This window comes from Oncorhynchus nerka, linkage group LG21 (genome assembly GCF_034236695.1).
Source record: "Oncorhynchus nerka isolate Pitt River linkage group LG21, Oner_Uvic_2.0, whole genome shotgun sequence".
NCBI lineage: Eukaryota > Metazoa > Chordata > Actinopteri > Salmoniformes > Salmonidae > Oncorhynchus > Oncorhynchus nerka.
Window position 1 is genome coordinate 26408044 of NC_088416.1, and position 20568 is coordinate 26428611.

At 40.0% G+C, this 20568-nt stretch overlaps 1 protein-coding gene and 1 pseudogene across 2 annotated transcripts; both read left to right on the forward strand.

Moving 5' to 3' along the window:
- Nucleotides 1-16439, forward strand: LOC115104193 (interleukin-21 receptor-like; annotated as a pseudogene).
- Nucleotides 16440-16687: 248 nt separating this feature from the next.
- Nucleotides 16688-19862, forward strand: LOC115103625 (uncharacterized). Of its 2 annotated transcripts, none has more exons than XM_029624467.2 (9): nucleotides 16688-16755; nucleotides 16865-16954; nucleotides 17073-17205; nucleotides 17384-17577; nucleotides 17705-17853; nucleotides 17944-18115; nucleotides 18316-18412; nucleotides 18523-18607; nucleotides 18709-19862. In XM_029624467.2, exons 1-9 carry the CDS (start codon nucleotides 16689-16691, stop codon nucleotides 19240-19242), a joined length of 1521 nt encoding a protein of 506 aa, XP_029480327.2. In that variant the 5' UTR covers nucleotide 16688; the 3' UTR covers nucleotides 19243-19862. The 2 variants fall into 2 exon arrangements, with proteins under 2 accessions (XP_029480327.2, XP_029480328.2); XM_029624468.2 differs by having other exon boundaries at nucleotides 18319-18412.
- Nucleotides 19863-20568: the final 706 nt, after the last annotated feature.

Genomic DNA, 20568 nt, shown 5'->3' on the forward strand with positions numbered 1-20568 from the left:
ATGATCTCAGTTATTGAGCAGAACAGTCCATTGTTGCCCTCATGGCTGTGAAACAACCGCTAATCAGCTCACTGGTGTTGTGTTACCTGATTCAATATGGTAAGTTGAACTTTTTCTCATCTATTATTTGTGCTATATATTGTATTGATTTTCAAGTGATGTGTTTTCTCAAACACATATCTAGATAGTGATCTCATATGAGTAGTAATTGGTTGGATTAGCAGGAAATGTTTTTATCACATCAGGGAGCCTTCAGCTGAGCCTTATATAGACTATGAGTCTGGGTACCATGGCATTGGCATCAGACTGACCACATCATCCTTTTCTCCTGCATTCAGTTGCATGTTTCTGCAATGTCACCTGCACCACAGACTACAATACATCCCTGAACTGTTCCTGCTCAGGCACAGTGCCCTCGTCTCCCATTCTCCTTGAGGCAGAGTGCAGGTACACACTGTTCTCTTTCACTGCTGTGTGTCTGGCCTTGCGCCGATAGATTTAAGAGATCACATTTATACATATTTATGTACTGTAACATTTAAACATATCATTTGAAGAAAAACATCTGAATGTTACATAAACCTTTTCATATTTTGGTTTTGTTTTTCTTCACCAAAGCTGTATTTGAATAGTATAATCACTCTTCTCTCTTTTCAGAGATTCTGTTGACCAAGTGAATGATAGCTGTGAAATAACACCCTCACAAAGCTGGTGTATAATACAACCAGAAGAATTTTTCATTTTCATATCCACTGACACTACTTGCACTGCAAGAGTAAAGCACACAGGAAAAGAAGACAAAAGGAAAACAGATGACTCAACTGACTGGAAATTGTATAAATTAGGTAAGTGGAGTAGACCTATGTCTTAGGATGGTTTGTACTTTCCCCTGAACATTGCCTCAGATTCAGTGACAAGATATGGCATGAATAAGAAGTGTTTATTATTAGCAGTAAGGTCATCTTAACAGCCAATTACTGGATTGAGTATGGTGTCCTATTCTGCTGTGACACATTTTTATCAGCAGTTTTGAACTTTGCACAGCTTTGAAATGACAGTGATGAACAGTCTTTACAATGAGGATTATTGTGTGATGTGGACGGTGCGTCCTGGGTTCTTATGTATCACCCGCTTTGAAAGCTAATATGGTACAAATGATTGAGCTTTGTGCACTTGAATCCATACCTTTTTCATATAATGGTTCCAACCCAAGCTTCTCTGCCTTTTCTTCCATAGTGAAGCCGCAGCATCCAGTCAATGTACAAGTGACAGAGAACATTGACAGCTACAACGTCACTTGGCAGATGGATGAAAACATTTACCTTGATAAATGCCTCATGTACAGGGTGCGGATTACAACAAATAAAAACTATATAAAGGTAAACCAAATATATGTGCTATGTTACATGTTTCCAATCAAATATTACAGTATGTGAAAGACCAGGTTCCCCAAACTGTTAAATATAAGTTTTTATTTGGACCTACAGGATACAGTCTATTACCCTGTAAGAGAGGACCAGAGGTACCTAGTGCTAAACAGCCTTCAACTGCAACCAGGAACTGAGTATGTGGCGAATGTCCAGGCCTCAGTGAACCCTGTGAGTAACTACCAAGGTCCCTGGAGTGAATGGAGCTCCACCGTAGAATGGAGGACTACAGGTACATGAATGCAGCAAGTTTAGATTTAACTGATCTGCGTTACATGCTTTTCCTGAATATATTTGATTGGGACTTCATTTTTCAGGTTATAGTAATGTATGAAGTGGAGTAAAATCTCTCTCTCTCTCTCTCTCTACACTATGTGTATTTTTTACAGAAGGGGATGATAAGTTATGGTGGCAGTGGCCCGTTTTACTGACCATTCTCCCCTGTTTGATCCTGTGCTGCCTGTGCTACCTCTTTAAAATGTGAGTATGCCTTATTTACATTTTTTATCAGACACCAACTTGTATCCTCAATTTCTTCAGGTCTGCCAATAAATGAAATGTTCTAGCCTGGTCACTATCATATGTGCTACATCCAACTTCTCTGACTTTCGTCAGATGCCTTGAACAAACAACAGTTGGCTAAAGCACAAATTGATCTGCGACCAAGCTAGAAATGTTCAGCCTCTTGGTGTTTTTACAGAAAGCGTGAATACACCATACGCTTTCCTGGCATAACCTCCCACATACACAGAAACCACAGCTGATGCTCTTTACTTGCAGATACACAATGTACATATAGGGTTAAGAAAACACAGGAAGTCAGAGCTGCTTCTACATTATCATTATACCAAACCTAACCCATGATAGCACGGTGGTTAGGTTTGCTCTCTACATTATTATTAGTAATCCACTTACCCTATAAAACATATTATAACACCTGCATAGAGAGAGATACATTCCATATTCCCAGAAATGAAAAGTGAAAGTGTATTTGTGAAGACCTGAATAGTTCTGCTTATGTCACTTTCACATATTCACATATAATTTCCTTTGTGAAAACAACCTGTTTGTCACTTGCCTCTGCAGATTGTGGCCGAAGAGGCTACACTTGATGAACTATTCCCCAAGCCCAGAGGACTTTTTCAAGCCTCTCTACCACACATATGGAGGGGATTTTAAGGTAAAAATACAGGCAAAACAAAAAATAACTCATTGCTTCTGTGGGACTTGTTCTAAACCCCTCCAGCAGGTGTTGCCGATAGGGGGAACTTCAGCATAGCCAACAATGGGACTTTCCCATAATCAAATCCCACAATGACTACACATATGAGGGGGGCATTATAATGACTCAGTCTGCAGGGGCTTCAAGGGCTTGTTTTTCAACTCATATGTGGGTAGATGCTCAGTAGACATTGAGCTTACGTTCTACATCAGAGCAGTTCACCCCCCCAATGGAAAATACCACAGGTAGAAATCTAAACTCAGATGTTTGCTAGGGTTATATTTAAATATTTTCCATTTAGAGTATTTTATAAATATTCCAGAAAGGTAACCACTTATCTTTTTAGATTAGCCTTTTCTATTTATATTATTTACAAAACAATTGACACTCTTATGAAGGGGTCATATCCACTATGCTTAGTGAATACTAAAAACATGTCATTTTTAAATGTAAAATGTATTGCCTTTTTAATTTGACATGAATACAACCAGTCATGATGTTTTCATCTGATTAACCAGGTTTGTGTCCAACGTTTTTATGCGGGTAAAGTACGTCAGATAAAAATGTAATGACAGGCCTGATGGAAACGGTAAACTTTCCACATGTCGACTAAACAAAATATGCTAGACAATGTGAGATCTTTTTGTGTCGGTGAATTGAATTATGCGAGAAATTTCGGTGGAAACTCTTTTATGTGCAAATATTGATATAATAACCATAATTTCGAAGTAAACTTGGAGTCACGCGATGACACGTTGTGCGTTCCTCAAACTATGACTTTTCGGGAAAACATGCACTTTTAGTTGATTAAACTACAGATTAAATACATTATGATTAACTTCACATGGTGGTGAAAGTGCTTAAAAAAAATTATCTCGCTCTTTTGTCCATATAATCTCATCATACGTGCGCTCTAGCCAACAGCGCGCAGATAGCGCGGTGAGTTGTTCCCAAACTATGGGGGAACTCAGTCCAGGTTTCAATTTACTCTTGAAAACTGTAATAGTAGAATGCACAAGGAATAATTTCGAAAATGGGTAGTGCATCATCAGTTTTCCTCTTGTCATGTCAGTCATTGCATACCTTAGAGAGCTTTTTATAACGTGTTATAAATGTCCATATAAACTAGCCCATGTCAGCAGTTTTTTTTAGCCCATATATTTTGTAGCAATGTTCGAGTCACACAAATATCACATGCATACATATTAGACATGGCAAAATGTATAGAATTGCAAGAAAATTAGCTTTAAAACTGCTAAATGCTCTCTGCAACCCATGACAAAATGTGTAGAATTTCAGGAAATAAAGACGGGTATGAACAGTTTGTGTCATGAACAGTGCTTGTGCTCAAAGATATAGACGTGGGGGGCGCGGGATGTTCCCCAATGCTGGATGGAGTGGGGTACTGAGTGAAAACGTTTAGGAACCCCTGGGCTAGAGCGCACGTGTCAATACCAGAGAGGGCACACAATATTTACATTTTTGTCATTTAGCAGACACTCTTATCCATAGTTATTTACAGGAGCAATTATGGTTAAGTGCGTTACTCAAGGGTACATCGACCGATTTTTCAAGTAGAACATTTGGGGATTCGAACCAGTAACTTTTCGGTTACTGGCCCAACGCTCTTAACCGCTAGGCTACCTGACACAAATGATCACACAAATGATTTTGTGAGAAAACCATGAGTTGAAAATACGATGGCAACCCATTTTAACTTATTTGTATGTGCACTACACCATCACGCACATCCTTTTATAGGTAACAAGTCATTTTGATGGAAACACATCTCTAGCGGGAAAATGCGCATATTTGTTTTATGTGGATTCTTTGATATTCGCATGAAGATCTGTTGCCAATTCCTTCCAAAAGTAGGCAACTTGTGCACGTTTGTCCACAAAAATATTAACAGCATCCAAGCAGTGCACTGTGCAGCCGCCATTTGAAAATGGAAAGAGACATCTGTTAGGCTACAAAACACCAGAAAGTGCAATGACATTCAGGGATTGTCATATTAGGTATACTCTTGTAGCCTGATGCGTCTTGCTGCCCACGCGCGTTTCAGTCTCAGTCTCCGCCAGTCATCTCTGCCTTGGCAAAATGTCATTGTTCACGTCGAACCACACAGCATTTTGGAGCGTATACCACACGTTTTTAATTAAATTCGCTCATTTCTATTGCGACTGATAGGCGGCAACGATAAATTCTGGTGTAATAGCCTACAGTTTTCTTGCCATCTTCATTTAAATGATTGTGATGGGCTCATGTTTTACCGGTATGGCGTAATGCCACTATTTATTTTGCTGGTACTCTACCCGACCATGGCGGCTTACTTTCACCCATGACTATAATTATATCCTGATGAAGGAAACAAATGTGTTGGTAAAAAATATTAAAATATCAACAGCCTTTGTCACCTAGCTCTAAAGTGTACACCCGGTACCGTTTATCATCAGGGGCCTCATTTATCAACTGTGTACATTTCTTATTAAATTATTGCAGAGGTGGAGGTTCTAGGATTTGTGCATGCAAAAAAATATATGCATGTTTTCATTGATAAATCAGAGCCATATTATATTTGTGAACTCGGGAACGAGCGCTACTATCCCACCTGGAAAAAGCCCTTCATTCACTTTTTATGGTGACAGAAATACGAAAATTTGCTGTATGATTTGGAAATGTTGTAACTGGGCCATGTCCGTTTCTACAAGAAAGCACAATAGCACATTTGATAACATTTCTGTGGTGTAGGCAGAATGTTTTAACTTCCCAGACATGCCACTATGCAAATCTTATGCCATTAGTAACCCTTAGTGCAATCCATATAGCTTTTTAAAAATTATTATTGTATTGTGAAAAGTACAGTGCCTTCAGAAAATATTCAAAGGCCTTGACTTTTTCCACATTTTGTTGTGTTACAGTCGGAATTTAAAATTGATTAAATTGAGAGATTTTTCTTCACTGGCCATTCTTCACTGGCCTACACCCATAATATCAAAGTGGAATTATGTTTTTCGATTTTCTTTTTACAAATTAATTCAAAATTAAAATCTGAAATGTCTCGAGTCAAAAAGTATTCAACCTACTTGTTGTGACAATAATAAATAAGTTCAGGAGTAAGGATGCGCTTAACGAGTCACATAATAAGTTGCATGGACTCAGTAGTGTTTAACATGATTTTCGATTGTCTCTGTACCCCAAACATATAATGAATTATCTGTAAGGTCCCTCAGTGACCAGTGAATTTCAAACACAGATATAATCACAAAGATCAGGGAGGTTTTCCAATGCCTCACAAAAGGCACCTATTGTTAGATGTGTAAAACAAAAGGCAGACATTAAATATCCCTCTGAGCATGGTGAAGATATTAATTACACTTTGGATGGTGTATCAATACACCCAGTCATTACAAAGACACAGGCATCCTTTCTAACTCAGTTGCAGGAGAGGAACAGCTCAGGGATTTCACCATGAGGCCAATGGCAACTTTAAAACAATTACAGAGTTTAATGGCTGTGATGGGACAAAACTGAGGATGGATCAACAACATTGTATACTCCACAATTGACAAAGTGAAAAGAAGGAAGCCTGTACAGAATAAAAATATTCCAAAACATGCATCCTGTTTGCAACAAGGCACTAAAGTAATACTGCAAAAAAATTGGCAAAGCAATTCCCTTTTTGTCCTTATTACAAAAGTGTTATGTTTGGGGCAAATCCAATACAACACATTACAGAGAACCACTCTCCATATTTTCAAGCATAGTGGTGGCTGCATCATGTTATGGGTATGCTTGTAATCAAAGGGCGGGGGAGTTTTTCATGATAAAAAAGAAACGGAATGGAGCTGAGCACAGGCAAAATCTTAGAGGAAAACCTGGTTCAGTCTGCTTTCCACCAGACAATGGGAGAGGAATTCACTGTTCAGCAGGACAATAACCTAAAACACAAGGCTAAATCTACACTGGAGTTGCTTACCAAGAAGGCAGTGAATGTTCCTGAGTGGCCAAGTTAAAATTTTTACTTAAATCTACTTGAAAATATATGGCAAGACCTGAAAATGGTTGTCTAGCAATGACCAATAAACAATTTGACAGAGCTTAAAGAATTTTGAAAATAATCATGGGGAAATGTTGCACAATCAAGGTGTGGAAAGACTCACAGCTGTAATCACACAGTTGATAAATGAGGCCCCTGATGATAGAAGCACCTTTGGCGGAGATTACAGTATTAACTCAGGAGTGTAAATTAGATATTTATGTGTTTAATTTATACATTTGTTTTTATTTTTTTATTCTGAAAACGTGTTTGACCTTTTTCATTATGAGGCATTATGTGTAGATGGTTGAGTAAAACATATTTGATCAATTTTGAATTCAGGCTGTAACAACAAAATGTGGAATAAATCAAGGGATATGAATACTTTCTGTTTGTGAAAAAGTATGTTTTATTGTTAACATACAGTGCTGTGCCTATAATAAAATGTAGACTTTAACCCCTATTGCTCAGCCCCGATATCTATGTACCTCAACCCACTAACCCCACACACACCTACACCCAGTTACCCACACACCCCGGCCCTGTTACCCCAATGCCCTTACCCTAAGACCCACATGCCAATACCCTAATATTGATACAATTAAGCCACGATGCACATGTATCCTTGCCCTATAAGCCCTATTTCTTACCCCTAGACCGCAGTTCATTTGCCAAAATACCTCATCCCTGTTACCTGCTTATCACAGCCCTGTTCCCCACTTTGCCTAGGCCTGTATTCCCCAAGTATTCTGCTAATCATTTCATAGATAAACTCATAATTATGTGCCAATACGTGCCAAAACCCCACTCACTTTTATTCCTACCACAAACTTGCTGCCAGAAAAGATTTGAATAGGCAAATAGACATCCATCCAGACCCATTGCCTGTATGAGCCTTGTGTATCCCTACACCCCATTACTCATAAAAACTAAGTAAATCCATGGGCACAGTCAAATAAAACAGGTCTAACCCAGTGCCCAAGCCTCAACGTTCATACAAACCAGGTCTACTCTTTTGTTGTTGTCTTTTTTTAAATAGTTGGGGTGGCGCTACAGGTACAATATTCAAATTCATATAATTTAATATTCTGTTCATATCATGTTTCCCATTCATTATTTCACACATATATTTTCGTGTTGTACCTGTGGGCTGCCACTCCGGAAAAAAACAAACATAATTTGTATCATATTACAGTTTAAGTAATAATACATTCAGAATGTGCATGGAAAAGAAAACAAAAAAGAAGTGGGTCTCCAAAAATGACCCCCACCCTCCCATTCCCCCGACCCCACCCAGATAACATGTCTCCATCCCACCTCCAAATACGATTATGATTCAAGCCCATATAATAAAGGTCAAAAAAACATAGTCGACATGTTGCTATGCTATCTCCTTGCTGACGGCAAATGTATCTGTTTTATCATTAGGCTATGTTTTTATGGTTTTATTAGCCAACCATTATTTTTTGGTGCATATGTACCTTTGATAAATGAGGCCCCTGCTTGTTTCTCAACTACAGTTACATCAACATCCAGTAGGGGGAAGTGATGTCCATGGGAAAATGAAAGCCATGCATAAAAAAACATTTGAGATAGGCCAACATTGAAAGAATATGTGTAGAGAGAGACATAGATTCTGTGTCTGAAGTCAGTAAACAACCAATGGTGTCAAAACAAGTGCCTATTCAGAATGCCATTATCAATTTGTACTGGGCAGGGCTTTGGTGGGGCACAATGTGTACTTGTTCTGAGATCAGTCCGAAAGATCCCTTTTCATATCATCCAGAGTATAACAATTGCAGACACACACACACACACGATGATAAATCGTTTATGGGTAGATGTAAATCATCTTTTCACATAAAATTGTGAAAATGCAAGTATTTGAAAGAGCGCTGAAATCTTTTACTTCCTCTGTGGCTGCAGAGAGTCTGGCAGAACACCAGTAGCATTCTTGATACACACGGGAAACTGTTGTCCGTGAAAAATCCAGCAGCGTTGCAGTCCTTGACATACTCAAACCAGTGCGCCTGGAACCTACTACCATACCCCGTTCAAAGGCACTTAAATATTTTGTCTTTCCCATTCACCCTCTGAATGGCACACATACACAATCCAAGTCTCAATTGTCACGAAGGCTTAAAAATCTTTCTTTAACCTGTCTCCTCTCTTTCATCTACACTGATTGAAGTGGATTTAACAGGTGACATTAATAAGGGATCATAGCTTTCACCTGGTCAGTCTGTCATGGAAAGAGCAGGTGTTCCAAATGTTTTGGACGCTCAGTGGATAGTGTTCACGTTTGTATTCCTAGGCATTACGAATCAAGCTCCGCAGAAACAGACATCCAACTGGAGCACACAGACAGTGGTGTAAAGTACTGGAGTACAAATACTTTAAAGTACTAAAGTTGTTTTTGGGGGTATCTTTACTTTACTATTTATATTTTTGACAACTTTTATTTTTAATCCACTACATTCCAAAAGAAAATAATGAATACAGAATCGTTACTCGTTACATTTTGTAAGCTTAGCAGGACAGGAAAATGGTCCAATTCACGCACTTATCAAGATAATATCCCTTGTCATCCCTACTGCCTCTGATCTGGTGGACTCACTAAACACACATGCTTCGTTTGTAAATTATGTCTGAGTGTTGGAGTGTGCCCCTGCCTATCCAAAAATAAATTAAAACAACTAGAAAATTGTGCCGTCTGGTTTGTGCAAAATAAGGAATTTTAAATTATTTATACTTCTACTTTTGATACTTATTTGAGAAATGACATGTATTTTTGATACTATTTACCAGTTGTGCCCTCATTCTCCGAAAGTCGGTTTTGGTTTGTTTGGGGGATGTCTGTAGACACGGCAGGAGTCGCAGAACGGTTTTAAAATCGCCTTTTGTACTGCATCTCGCAAACACTGTCAGAAGCCGAGCAGCATCTCTAGTTTTGCCTACCTATTCAACTGAGCCGACTCCGAGTTTAGGTAGCTCGTTTCACGTCTCAGGCCATGGCTTGTTCCGCGAGAGGGTGGAGTTAACCGTTTTGAGAGAGTGGTGAATGTGCTACTAAAAAGGCTAATCCGGGGGCTAATCCGAACAATTCTTTGGCAAAGAGGCTGGGGCGATTAGAACTCGGTTAGATCAAGAATATAACGTAAACTCGTACATCGCTTTGGTCCGTACAATTGCCCTTATTTTAGCGCCCCAAAAACGTAATACTTCCAGATCAACTGTAATGTCAAAACCATTGTAAAGCACAATTTCTCCCCTTTCCAACAGAATCAATTACATGACCTAAACACTGCCCGTTTCTGCATAATTCAAGCAGGCAATGAGCCTGTCGGGTCTTTCTAAAAATGGCGGGTGGGGAAGCGAAACTAATGCGTGATAGTGAGAAGGAGAGATGTCATGTGGGAAAATAGTTTTTTTTCACTAGATCTGTCCAATTTATCACCTTATCGCCTCTAAAATGTAAATACAACACTATAAAGAGTTTATATAATGTGTCATTACATACCCATTTGAAGGTTTGTGTCGAATTTGAATCAGGTTTTTATGGCGGTGCTAAAGTGATCTTAGAAGTAAACAGTGGCTTTGAGAATGTTATCGCATGCAATGATGACGCAAAAAATGACTAGGTATCCCCCCCTTACCCCCCTTACCCCGTCACTGTCCATTTCTTGTTTTTAAAGGATGAGAGAAGTGCTACACTTGGTGGAGAGAGATTGTAAGGCAGAAATAGTTGCTTTATGCGTGCTGTACGTTACAACATGACACGTCTAGATGTAACTGAGGGTCTGTTTTTTTCAACTTTTCTCCAATACTATAGAGCCGTTACCATGTCGATCAATGCTTGAATAGAAACCTAGTTCACACCCCCGATTTTGAAGTCAACACAGTCACTACAGTCCCATTAGTTTTCTTTGTAGCCTCGTTTGAATGTTGCGGTTGCGCACATTTGTATGGAATGGGGTGAGTTTACGTTAATCATCTTCATTTTTGTCATTTAGCAGACAATTCCAGAGGGACTTACATTTCAGAGTGCATACATTTCAAATGTTTTTTCTTCTCCTGCGTACTGGTCCCCCGTGGGAATCGAACCCATAACCCTGATGTTGCAATCGCCATGCTCTATCAACTAAGCTTTGATCAATGGTGGGAGCAATATTTACAGTGGGGAGAACAAGTATTTGATACACTGCAGATTTTGCAGGTTTTCCTACTTACAAAGCATGTTGAGGTCTGTAATTTTTATCATAGGTACACTTCAACTGTGAGAGACGGAATCTAAAACAAAAATCCAAAGTAATTAATATGCATTTTATTGCATGCCATAAGTATTTGATCACCTACCAACCAGTAAGAATTCCGGCTCTCAAAGACCTGTTGGTTTTTCTTTAAGAATCCCTCCTGTTCTCCACTCATTACCTGTATTAACTGCACCTGTTTGAACTCGTTACCTGTATAAAAGACACCTGTCCACACACTCAATCAAACAGACTCCAACCTCTCCACAATGGCCAAGACCAGGGAGCTGTGTAAGGACATCAAAGATAAAATTGTAGACCTGCACAAGGCTGGGATGGGCTACAGGACAATAGGCAAGCAGCTTGGTGAGAAGGCAACAACTGTTGGCGCAATTATTAGAAAATGGAAGAAGTTCAAGATGACGGTCAGTCAACCTCGGTCTGGGGCTCCATGCAAGATCTCACCTCGTGGGGCATCAATGATCATGAGGAAGGTGAGGGATCAGCCCAGAACTACATGGCTGGACCTGGTCAATGCCCTGAAGAGAGCTGGGACCACAGTCTCAAAGAAAACCATTAGTAACACACTACGCCGTCATGGACTAAAATCCTGCAGCGCACGTAAGGTCCCCCTGCTCAAGCCAGCGCATGTCCAGGCCCGTCTGAAGTTTGCCAATGACCATCTGGATGATCCAGAGGAGGAATGGAGAAGGTCATGTGGTCTGATGAGACAAAAATAGAGCTTTTTGGTCTAAACTCCACTCATCGTGTTTGGAGGAAGAAGAAGGATGAGTACAACCCCAAGAACACCATCCCAACTGTGAAGCATGGAGGTGGAAACATAATTCTTTGGGGATGCCTTTCTGCAAAGGGGACAGGACGACTGCACCGTATTGAGGGGAGGATGGATGGGGCCATGTATCACAAGATCTTGGCCAACAACCTCCTTCCCTCAGTAAGAGCATTGAAGATGGGTCGTGGCTGGGTCTTCCAGCATGACAACGACCCAAAACACACAGCCAGGGCAACTAAGGAGTGGCTCCGTAAGAAGCATCTTAAGGTCCTGGAGTGGCCTAGCCAGGCTCCAGACCTGAACCCAATAGAAAATCTTTGGAGGGAGCTGAAAGTACGTATTGCCCAGCGACAGCCCCGAAACCTGAAGGATCTGGAGAAGGTCTGTATGGAGGAGTGGGCCAAAATCCCTGCTGCAGTGTGTGCAAACCTGGTCAAGAACTACAGGAAACGTATGATCTCTGTAATTGCAAACAAAGGTTTCTGTCCTAAATATTAAGTTCTGCTTTTCTGATGTATCAAATACTTATGTCATGCAATAAAATGCAAATTAATTTCTTAAAAATCACACAATGTGATTTTCTGGAGTTTTGTTTTAGATTCAGTCTTTCACAGTTGAAGTGTGCCTATGATAGAAATTACAGACCTCTACATGCTTTGTAAGTAGGAAAACCTGCAAAATCGGGCAGTGTATCAAATACTTGTTCTCCCCACTGTAGATGTTGACTCATAATTGAGTTTCTTTATTGTGTACAAACTATATTGTAGCGACCTTAACCCAAAACCTAGCCAAAAGTTTTGGACCTATTGGCATATTTGTATTTTTATTTGACTTGGCAATTCAGTTAAAAACAAATTCTTATTTACAATGACAGCCTACCCCAGGCAAACCCTAACAACACTGGGCCAATTGTGCACTGCCCTATGGGACTCCCAATCACAGACGGGTGTGATACAGCCTGAATCAAACCGGAGTCTGTAGTGACACCTCGAGCACTGAGCTACAGTGCCTTAAACCACTGCACCACTCGGGAGCCCAAATGGTAATGGTTAAGGTGTTGGCATGCAGTCATGGGACCTTTGTTCGAGTCCCCGTTGGGGCTACACCCCCAAATTTGCTACACTGGTGGGATGGAGCAAGGGCGGCCATCAGAAAGCAGTGTAAACTTGAGGAATTTGGTATTGAGATTCGTGGAGACACACTCTCCTGGAGGTAATTGGTAATGTAGTGACCTTAACCCAACACCTAGCGACCTCATCAAGAGGTTTGGACCTATTGTTGTATTAGTTAAGGTGTTGGCTTGACAGTCGCTGGACCTGGGTTTGAGTCCCAGTTGGGGCTACACCCTGAATTCGCTTCAGTGTACTCATATGTAATTATGGCCGTGTCCATGACAGTCACATCATTTCAAAAGATTTAGCAGGCAGGAAAAAGCTAATGAAAGATAAACCAGAGTTACTGGAACCTGTGAAAACACCCTCTTGCAGCAGCCCACAGATATAAGACACTGATCTTACCCGCACTACAAGAACTGTAGATTGGTATCTTCACTTCTCTGCCACACACGAGACACATTAGATCGTATTCCTGCTCAACCTAATGTAAACCTAAACACATCTGTTTTTGTATGGTGCCCTTTCACTAAGCAGTATACACTTCTCTGAACTGCACAGATGTTCTGTGAGAAGTTCAAAGTCATGAGGATGTCCACAGGGGTTTGGTTATAGTTGAGGAGCATGACAGAGCTGTACTAACTATGCTAACTACAGTCAGGTAATCAGGTATACTAACTACAGTCAGGTAGATGTCTTAAAGCATAAGCTCAATGTCAGTGATGAACGCACATAAAGCAAGTCCCTGATTATATAGTATAAAAATGACTTCACAGCAAATTACATTATATAAAGAACGCATTTTGTCAATATATGATAAGCACAGTTTAGGTAGATGTTTTTTAAATGCCCTCTCTCTTTAGCCCTCTGACAGCTGTTAGTGGTGCAGTATGGCCACTTACTGCTGTCTTTTCAGATGAAAAACAGTGATTAGATTCTGCTGAATTGCTCTTCACCCAGATAAGGTATTTTCGTGAAAAAACGTGTCCATTCATATCTGTGGGCAACATCTTGCTCTAGGATTCAGAGTTGTATAAAATAACTGCCATCAGTTTCATAAACATTTCTAAAATGTTAAAAAATAAAAAAGGTCATTCTTTCTGTGATTGATCTTCATATTGACGACGGAGGTGATAAGCTCTCATTCAACCTTTTGCAACCAAGTGTAGCTCAGTTGGTGGAGCATGGCGCTTGCAATTCCAGATGACCAATACGTGAAAAATGTAAGCATGCATGACTAAATCGCCTTGTACCTACCTATTGCTCCTTAATCATCCATTTTATCATTCTTTTTTTGCAGAAATGGGTTGGACCTGTCTTCGTCTTCAGTGAGCTGGATCCCTTGGAGAAAAACCCATCTACACAGATGATGACTGAGAAGCAGCTAGACATCCTCGGGCTGTCCAGGCTGAGTGTGGAGGAAGATGGCAGCAGTGGGGACCAGGGCACCTGTCACTCCGCTGGACACGTCTCCATTGATACTGTGATGGTGTCTGGGGAGGAAGGAGCTTTGTCAGGGAGTTCTTGGGTGACATACAAGTGCAGCCAAGGTGGGGAAAGCTTCTCCCAATATACTGGAGGCAGCAGAGGAGGTATGGACAGTGAGACGGAGGGCCCTCTTGGTGCTGGGGCAGAAGAGGAAAGAGGGTTAACTGGGCAGAGTGGAAGATGGGCATCAACGGGCCTGCCCGCTATGAAGTGGCAGCTCCAGCTACAGGCCCGCAACTATCAACCAGAGCAGATTTCATTGGACTCAGAGGACGGCTACCCTCCTATGGTGCTGGATCTGGACAGTGTGGACACCATTGACAGTGGAGTCTTTGTTGAGTCTGACTGTAGCAGCCCTGTGAACTCTAACTTTGAGTCTGAGGAGCAGATAGACTCTGGTTTACTGAGTGGGGTAGGCAGTTCCCCTTCTGAATATGTTAAACAGTGGGTGAGGGGTAACACTATGCAAGAGGACTCAACCAATTCAGGACAGAACAGGACGATGTGAGTTCTCCGTCACCACCTCTGCCACTGACAGTGCTCCAGCATATTTGTAAAATTCCTTACTTTCTCTGGCATAGGTATATTGTTCATATTGCCATCATGTTTTTTTTTTTAAGTGGAGTAGGAATGATTTCTTCCCAACATAAAAATGGTTTATCGTCGTAATACAATAATATTGTTTGACAGTAGTTGTCATGTTGCGTTATGTAAATAGATGTAGATTACTCATTTTGGCCTTCCCAGGCCTAGATTTTGGCCTTCATGTAAATGAATAATTTTTTTGCGGATTAATTTCTCATGCAAATTCCCTGTAGAAAGGGTATTGTTTTTATATGTTTGTCATCTAATGTTTCTTATGTTTGTGACAATGGATCCAATTGAGGTGTTTGCATTCATGTTCAATCGCTTGTTTATTCTTTAAAGGGACAATCCGCAGTTGCTAACTAGTTACTTAAATATATAAACTAATTTATTCTTGAAGAATATAACTTTTAAATGCCCCATGAGCTTAGTTCAACTGTCGTACCCAGTCAGAAACCAAAATATAAGCTTGTTTTACTCCAATGTTTGTAAGCATTGCAAGTGGAAACAAAAACTGTATAGCCTCAAAATATGCTTAAAGTTTTGATAGATTGGTCATTCCTTGCATCAATAGCGCTGCCTATGAATTTATGAGTGGTTACATTTCTCCAGGCCCATCCCTCAGCTATTACCAAGACAGAGACTGGTGGCTTTGTTATTGTCTCAACTAACGATTGCCCATTTAAAGTACAATTTTTTTCCTCATATGCATGATGAAGTCCCACAGTGGTCAAAACAATCTTATTGAGTAATGGGAGCGTTCCAACATTCAGATATTAGTCTCCTTTTTCTGTACGATACAAAAATGCATCAGAACACAGATTTAGGTCTGCTTTAATGCAGTTCTGTCATTGTATGCAAAATAAATAGACCATTTCCCTTTACAATTTTCATTTGCTGATAAGAAATTATAGCTATGTGGGGTAGTAAACGAAAGCTTGGCAGCGGTAGGCTACATCTGATAAATTGACTCGCCACTAGGTATCGAATTCTATAATCTAGATATTGCCATTGCACTGTTATCACAATGAGTTAAACCACTGTCTAGTTTCCATAAACAATCTTTGAGAAGGGTGAAACAGATTGATTTGACTGCACTGAAGAGTATGATAAAATGTATTTTTATACGAATTTCAGGAATATTATAATAAACTATAACTTAGTTCATCCTATTCCTAGATGCTTGAGTATGTGTCACACCTTGACCTTAGTATTCTTTGTTTTCTTTATTATTTTGGTTAGGTCAGGGTGTGACATGGGGGATGTATGTGTTTTTTGGTCCTGTCTAGGGGTTTTGTATGTCTATGGGTGTTTTACTATTCTATGTGTTATGTATGTCTATGGTTGCCTAGATTGGTTCTCAATTAGAGGCAGCTGTTTATCGTTGTCTCTGGGAACCATATTTAGGCAGCCATATTCCTTGCGTATTTGCCTATGTGTTAGTTGCCTGTGTCTGGACTTATCATATATAGCGTCATGTTTGTTTAAGTGTTCTTTGTCTTATTAAAGATGTATTCATCTCACGCTGCGCCTTGGTCTCATCCATTCAACGAACGTGACAGTATGACTTACACACCAACACAAAACACTTTTTTTTTTGCAAGAGTGCAATGTGAAATAGAAAATATTAGACATATGTTCATAAATGTTATGATGGGTTAATTTGAGCAATTAGATAGTAATCAACTTCGTCACAGAGGCACGAAGAAGGCGTGGAAAAGCGAACAGCTTTCATATGATAACAGGATGTGACTTCCTCTCATCACGTTATGATGCTTGACTTCACGCACTCATTCATTCTCTCTGAGAGATGCCCTATCCACAAGACCCACGTACAAGGTAGTATGGACCTTTCTCAGAACGGTTTTCCATTGTGTACTTTCTACATTACGGTAAAATACATAATTTGCACGTTATACATGACTTATGCATGTTTTTCCTGGTTTAGCCTTACCGACTCATGCTAAGATGAAGCTTCTACTGGCACTTTGTGCAGTTTGGAACATCATCCAACTATCAGAGGGCTGTTCTTCTGGAAGTACTGTACAAGATTCCATTGTACTGTCCATTTTGTTCATGTTCAGATTTATGTCCAGGAGTAAAAGCTCATAACATAGGTGACATGGGTTGTGATAAAAGGGTGTGTTTCTTCCCAGAAATGACAGATCGACTCGCCTGTGTATCTGATTATTGGTTTACAATTACCTGTACTTTGAACATCACTGACGAGCCTGCAGATGTCAACAACACCCACTACTGGTTGAATTTCATCTGGCCTGATGAAGCTGGGTGAGCCTTATTGTGTGATGATGACGGATTCTTATGTTATGAATCTCTTGGTTCTGTCCATTGCATGAAGTGGAGAGACAAATACGCAACATTAAATGAGAACAAAAATGATTATGCTGAGGATAAATAATTACTAATATCATTTGAATCACAAAAATCATGAACATTTTTTCCACAGGAACACATTCAAATGTCCACTGGTGGAGATGGGGGACAGTTATGGTTGCACATTTGTGGCTGATTTTGATGAGAATGTAAGGTATAACGACGCTTCATTTAATAGCGTGGACTGTTTCAATGTGCGTCTTTGTTATAACATTGACTGCCAATCAAACTATGATAACTTGACAGACTTCGAACCATCCAAAAATAGTAAGTTCCCTGTGAAGATTATATTGATTTGCAATTCATGGAAAATTGCATGAAATAATTATGATTGTGCAAAATATATTTTTCTGTAGCTGACAAATAAGTGTAATGACTAACTCTTTGTCATCAGTTCAACCAACAGCTCCAAGTCATCTCGCTGTCCAGCGGACTTTAGAGGGTTACAAATGCACTTGGCAAAGTGGATATGAACACCATCCTTATTTAACAGAGTTCCATTACCAACTCTGCTTCTACAAATACAATGGCGATAAGGGCGAGGTAAAGTGCATTGTAATAGAAGTCATGCTTCAATGTCTTGTTAAAGTCAATGGTTGTTTGATTAATTGTTTCCTGGATTTTTTTTCTCAGGTGTTTTGTGTGTCCCCTCAAAACAAATCTATTTTAATTGATAGATCTGGACTTAAGACAGATACCACATATGTTCTGAAAGTCAGATCTGAGCTATATAAGTCCTCTGGATATAAAGGACAGTGGAGTCCGTGGAGTGCATTGGTGCAATTGAGGACTGATGCAAAGGAAGGTGGGAGATATCTGCTTTGGAGACAAACTAGTTAAAGCATATACCACTCTTACCTATCTCCTCTTTGTTATTGTCCCAAAATATGCTATGGAGAAACCATTGAGGCTGCGTTTATACAGACCAATTAGTGGGAAAAATATTTGAATTTGGCTGCTTCTCTAAACACAGCCATTGATGCATATACTTTGTTTCTCCTTCAGCAGAACCAACTATAGTCCTTGTCCTCAGCAAGTTTGTATTTCCAGGTTGTGTGATTGCTGGAGTTCTGTTGTTTGGATTTTACAACCCCACTATAAGGTAACGGTCTTCTTCAGAAACCCATACAAATACTTTAAAATTGTGTCATGAGAAAGCGAGGCTGATTTGGAAGCACACACACAAATCATTTATAATAATTTGTGCCATAGAATGAAGATAAAATCTTTCTATGATGTGCCAAGCCCAGCCCCTTTATTCCAACCTCTCTACAAAGATTATAACAAACATTTCCAGGTAAAGTCGACTAATTCATTATTTCCCCAAAGTGGTCCTCATAACATTTACAAAATGGTCCCTGGGATAAAGTTTATACTTGAATACATTTTTCTCTATAGGACTGGCTTGAGTCAGAGTGCAATCTGATACCAACATACAAACCAGAAGAGTTCCTGACCATCGATACTTTGATTATTGAGGCCAAACCTATAGCAGAGGACCAGGACTGCTCAGCTTCAGCACCATATCCCCTAGCACAAGTTCACACTCCCTATGTTGGTCCCTCAGTGATGGATTGGGTCTGCAGTCACAGTCCAAATGGAAATGGTCCAGGGGACATCCCTTACACCCAGTTGCCCTGCTCTCCCCTAGAGCTCCAGTTTGGAGCGATGGTCACCTCTTTCTCTCAGGACCCTTCGGTCACCTGCGAGGGTGACTCTGGATGCGAGGACTTAACACTCAGCCCAGACAGCAGCTTGCCTAATAGTCCTGTATCTAGTGAGCCAGAATGCACCTGTACTGATTACTGTATCCTACACGAAACCTCTAAAGGTTTTATCCCCACTGTTGTGCCCAAAGAGGTCTCTACTCATCCCTTGAAGAGTTATTGCATAGAGGGACCAGGTAAGGAGGAAACCTGTGCCACTGAGTGAAGTTACCAAATGTTACATCATATGCCAATAGGACAGACAGCCTACCTCTTGGGTTGTGAAAATGTACTGAGCAAGGGGTGTTCTAGTCTTTATAATTGCCTAAATGACATAATGTTGTCTTACGATCATTTGCAGTTTCTTATTTGTAATTCTGATGTAGAATTGTGTATACTATAATGAACTGTGTTTTGTCTGTTTGAAATAATGTACTTTTTAAAATTACTATATCAATTGTGTGATAGCTTAAATAGCTATTTTGGACCAGTTAATTTCATAATTTGTATGCACTGATGGCACTAGAGCCATTGATCCTTCAGTATGTGTCGTTCTGCCCCTGAACAGGCAGTTAACCCACTGTTCCTAGGCCGTCATTGAAAATAAGAATTTGTTCTTAACTGACTTGCCTAGTAAAATAAAGGTAAAAAAAAAAATAAAATAAAAATGTGAGATAACCACCAGAGGACGCTGCGACTCAACACTTGCTACTATCTATAGGATAAATTGGCGAGGTGCAGTTTCTTGGATGAACAATTTCATCTATATGTAATATTTCGAAAGTAGTTTAATAATCCTGTAATTATTATGTATTTTAATTTGTCTTGTATTACATACTTGTTCGCTATTGTAAATAAATTAATACATTGACGTATGGTTTGTGTCGTTTTCTATTTCGCAAAACAGTGGATGAGTAGCTATACTTATCAGAGGCAATTGCAACAATATATATGTATAGCCCACCAATGGTCTTCAACTTGCTTCATCTTTCATTCTTAGTGCAATTTCAAAACATATATGCGCGTGCTACAAATGAACGAGAGTAAAATGTTTTGTTGTGATATGACGTCACGTTTCGGGACATGAACCCAGTATGTGGCTAGCTTGCTTTAGGACTTCCATGTCAGCAAGTAATCACTGGCCAGATAGTGAGTATCTGCCTGTGTTGCATTAACTGTCAGTTGGTTGTGGTAATGGTGAAAGTCAGGCAATGGTGACCTTATACTACTAACGTTAGCTAGGCAGCTTAGCGTGTGCGGGTAAGATTCACTTTCATGTTCGATGTTGGGTCTAACAGTCAGCAGCTAGCACTGGGTACTAGCTAACGTTAGCTATATTTCTACCTTAGCACATCCGTGTGTGCAGATGTCTTCTCAAATTTGTCTTGCAAAGATGTCTAATTGACAGACCAACACTTTTCAAACTGTGGCAGCCCTAGCCGACTAAACTCAACGATGGAGTTGAGCAGCGTCTAGTTGTGGGCGGACTGGAGTTCCGAGTTCAGTTTTTTTTTTTAATACTACGGATTTCCGCACCCAAAGAATAGTCAGC

Excerpts from the sequence above, each read along its gene's own strand:
- LOC115103625 (XM_029624467.2), top strand. The coding sequence starts at position 16,689 with ATGCTTGACTTCACGCACTCATTCATTCTCTCTGAGAGATGCCCTATC. Across the intron at positions 17,206-17,383 it reads ATCTGGCCTGATGAAGCTGG|GAACACATTCAAATGTCCAC; the intron begins GTGAGCCTTATT and ends TTTTTTCCACAG. Across the intron at positions 18,116-18,315 it reads GAGGACTGATGCAAAGGAAG|CAGAACCAACTATAGTCCTT; the intron begins GTGGGAGATATC and ends TTTCTCCTTCAG.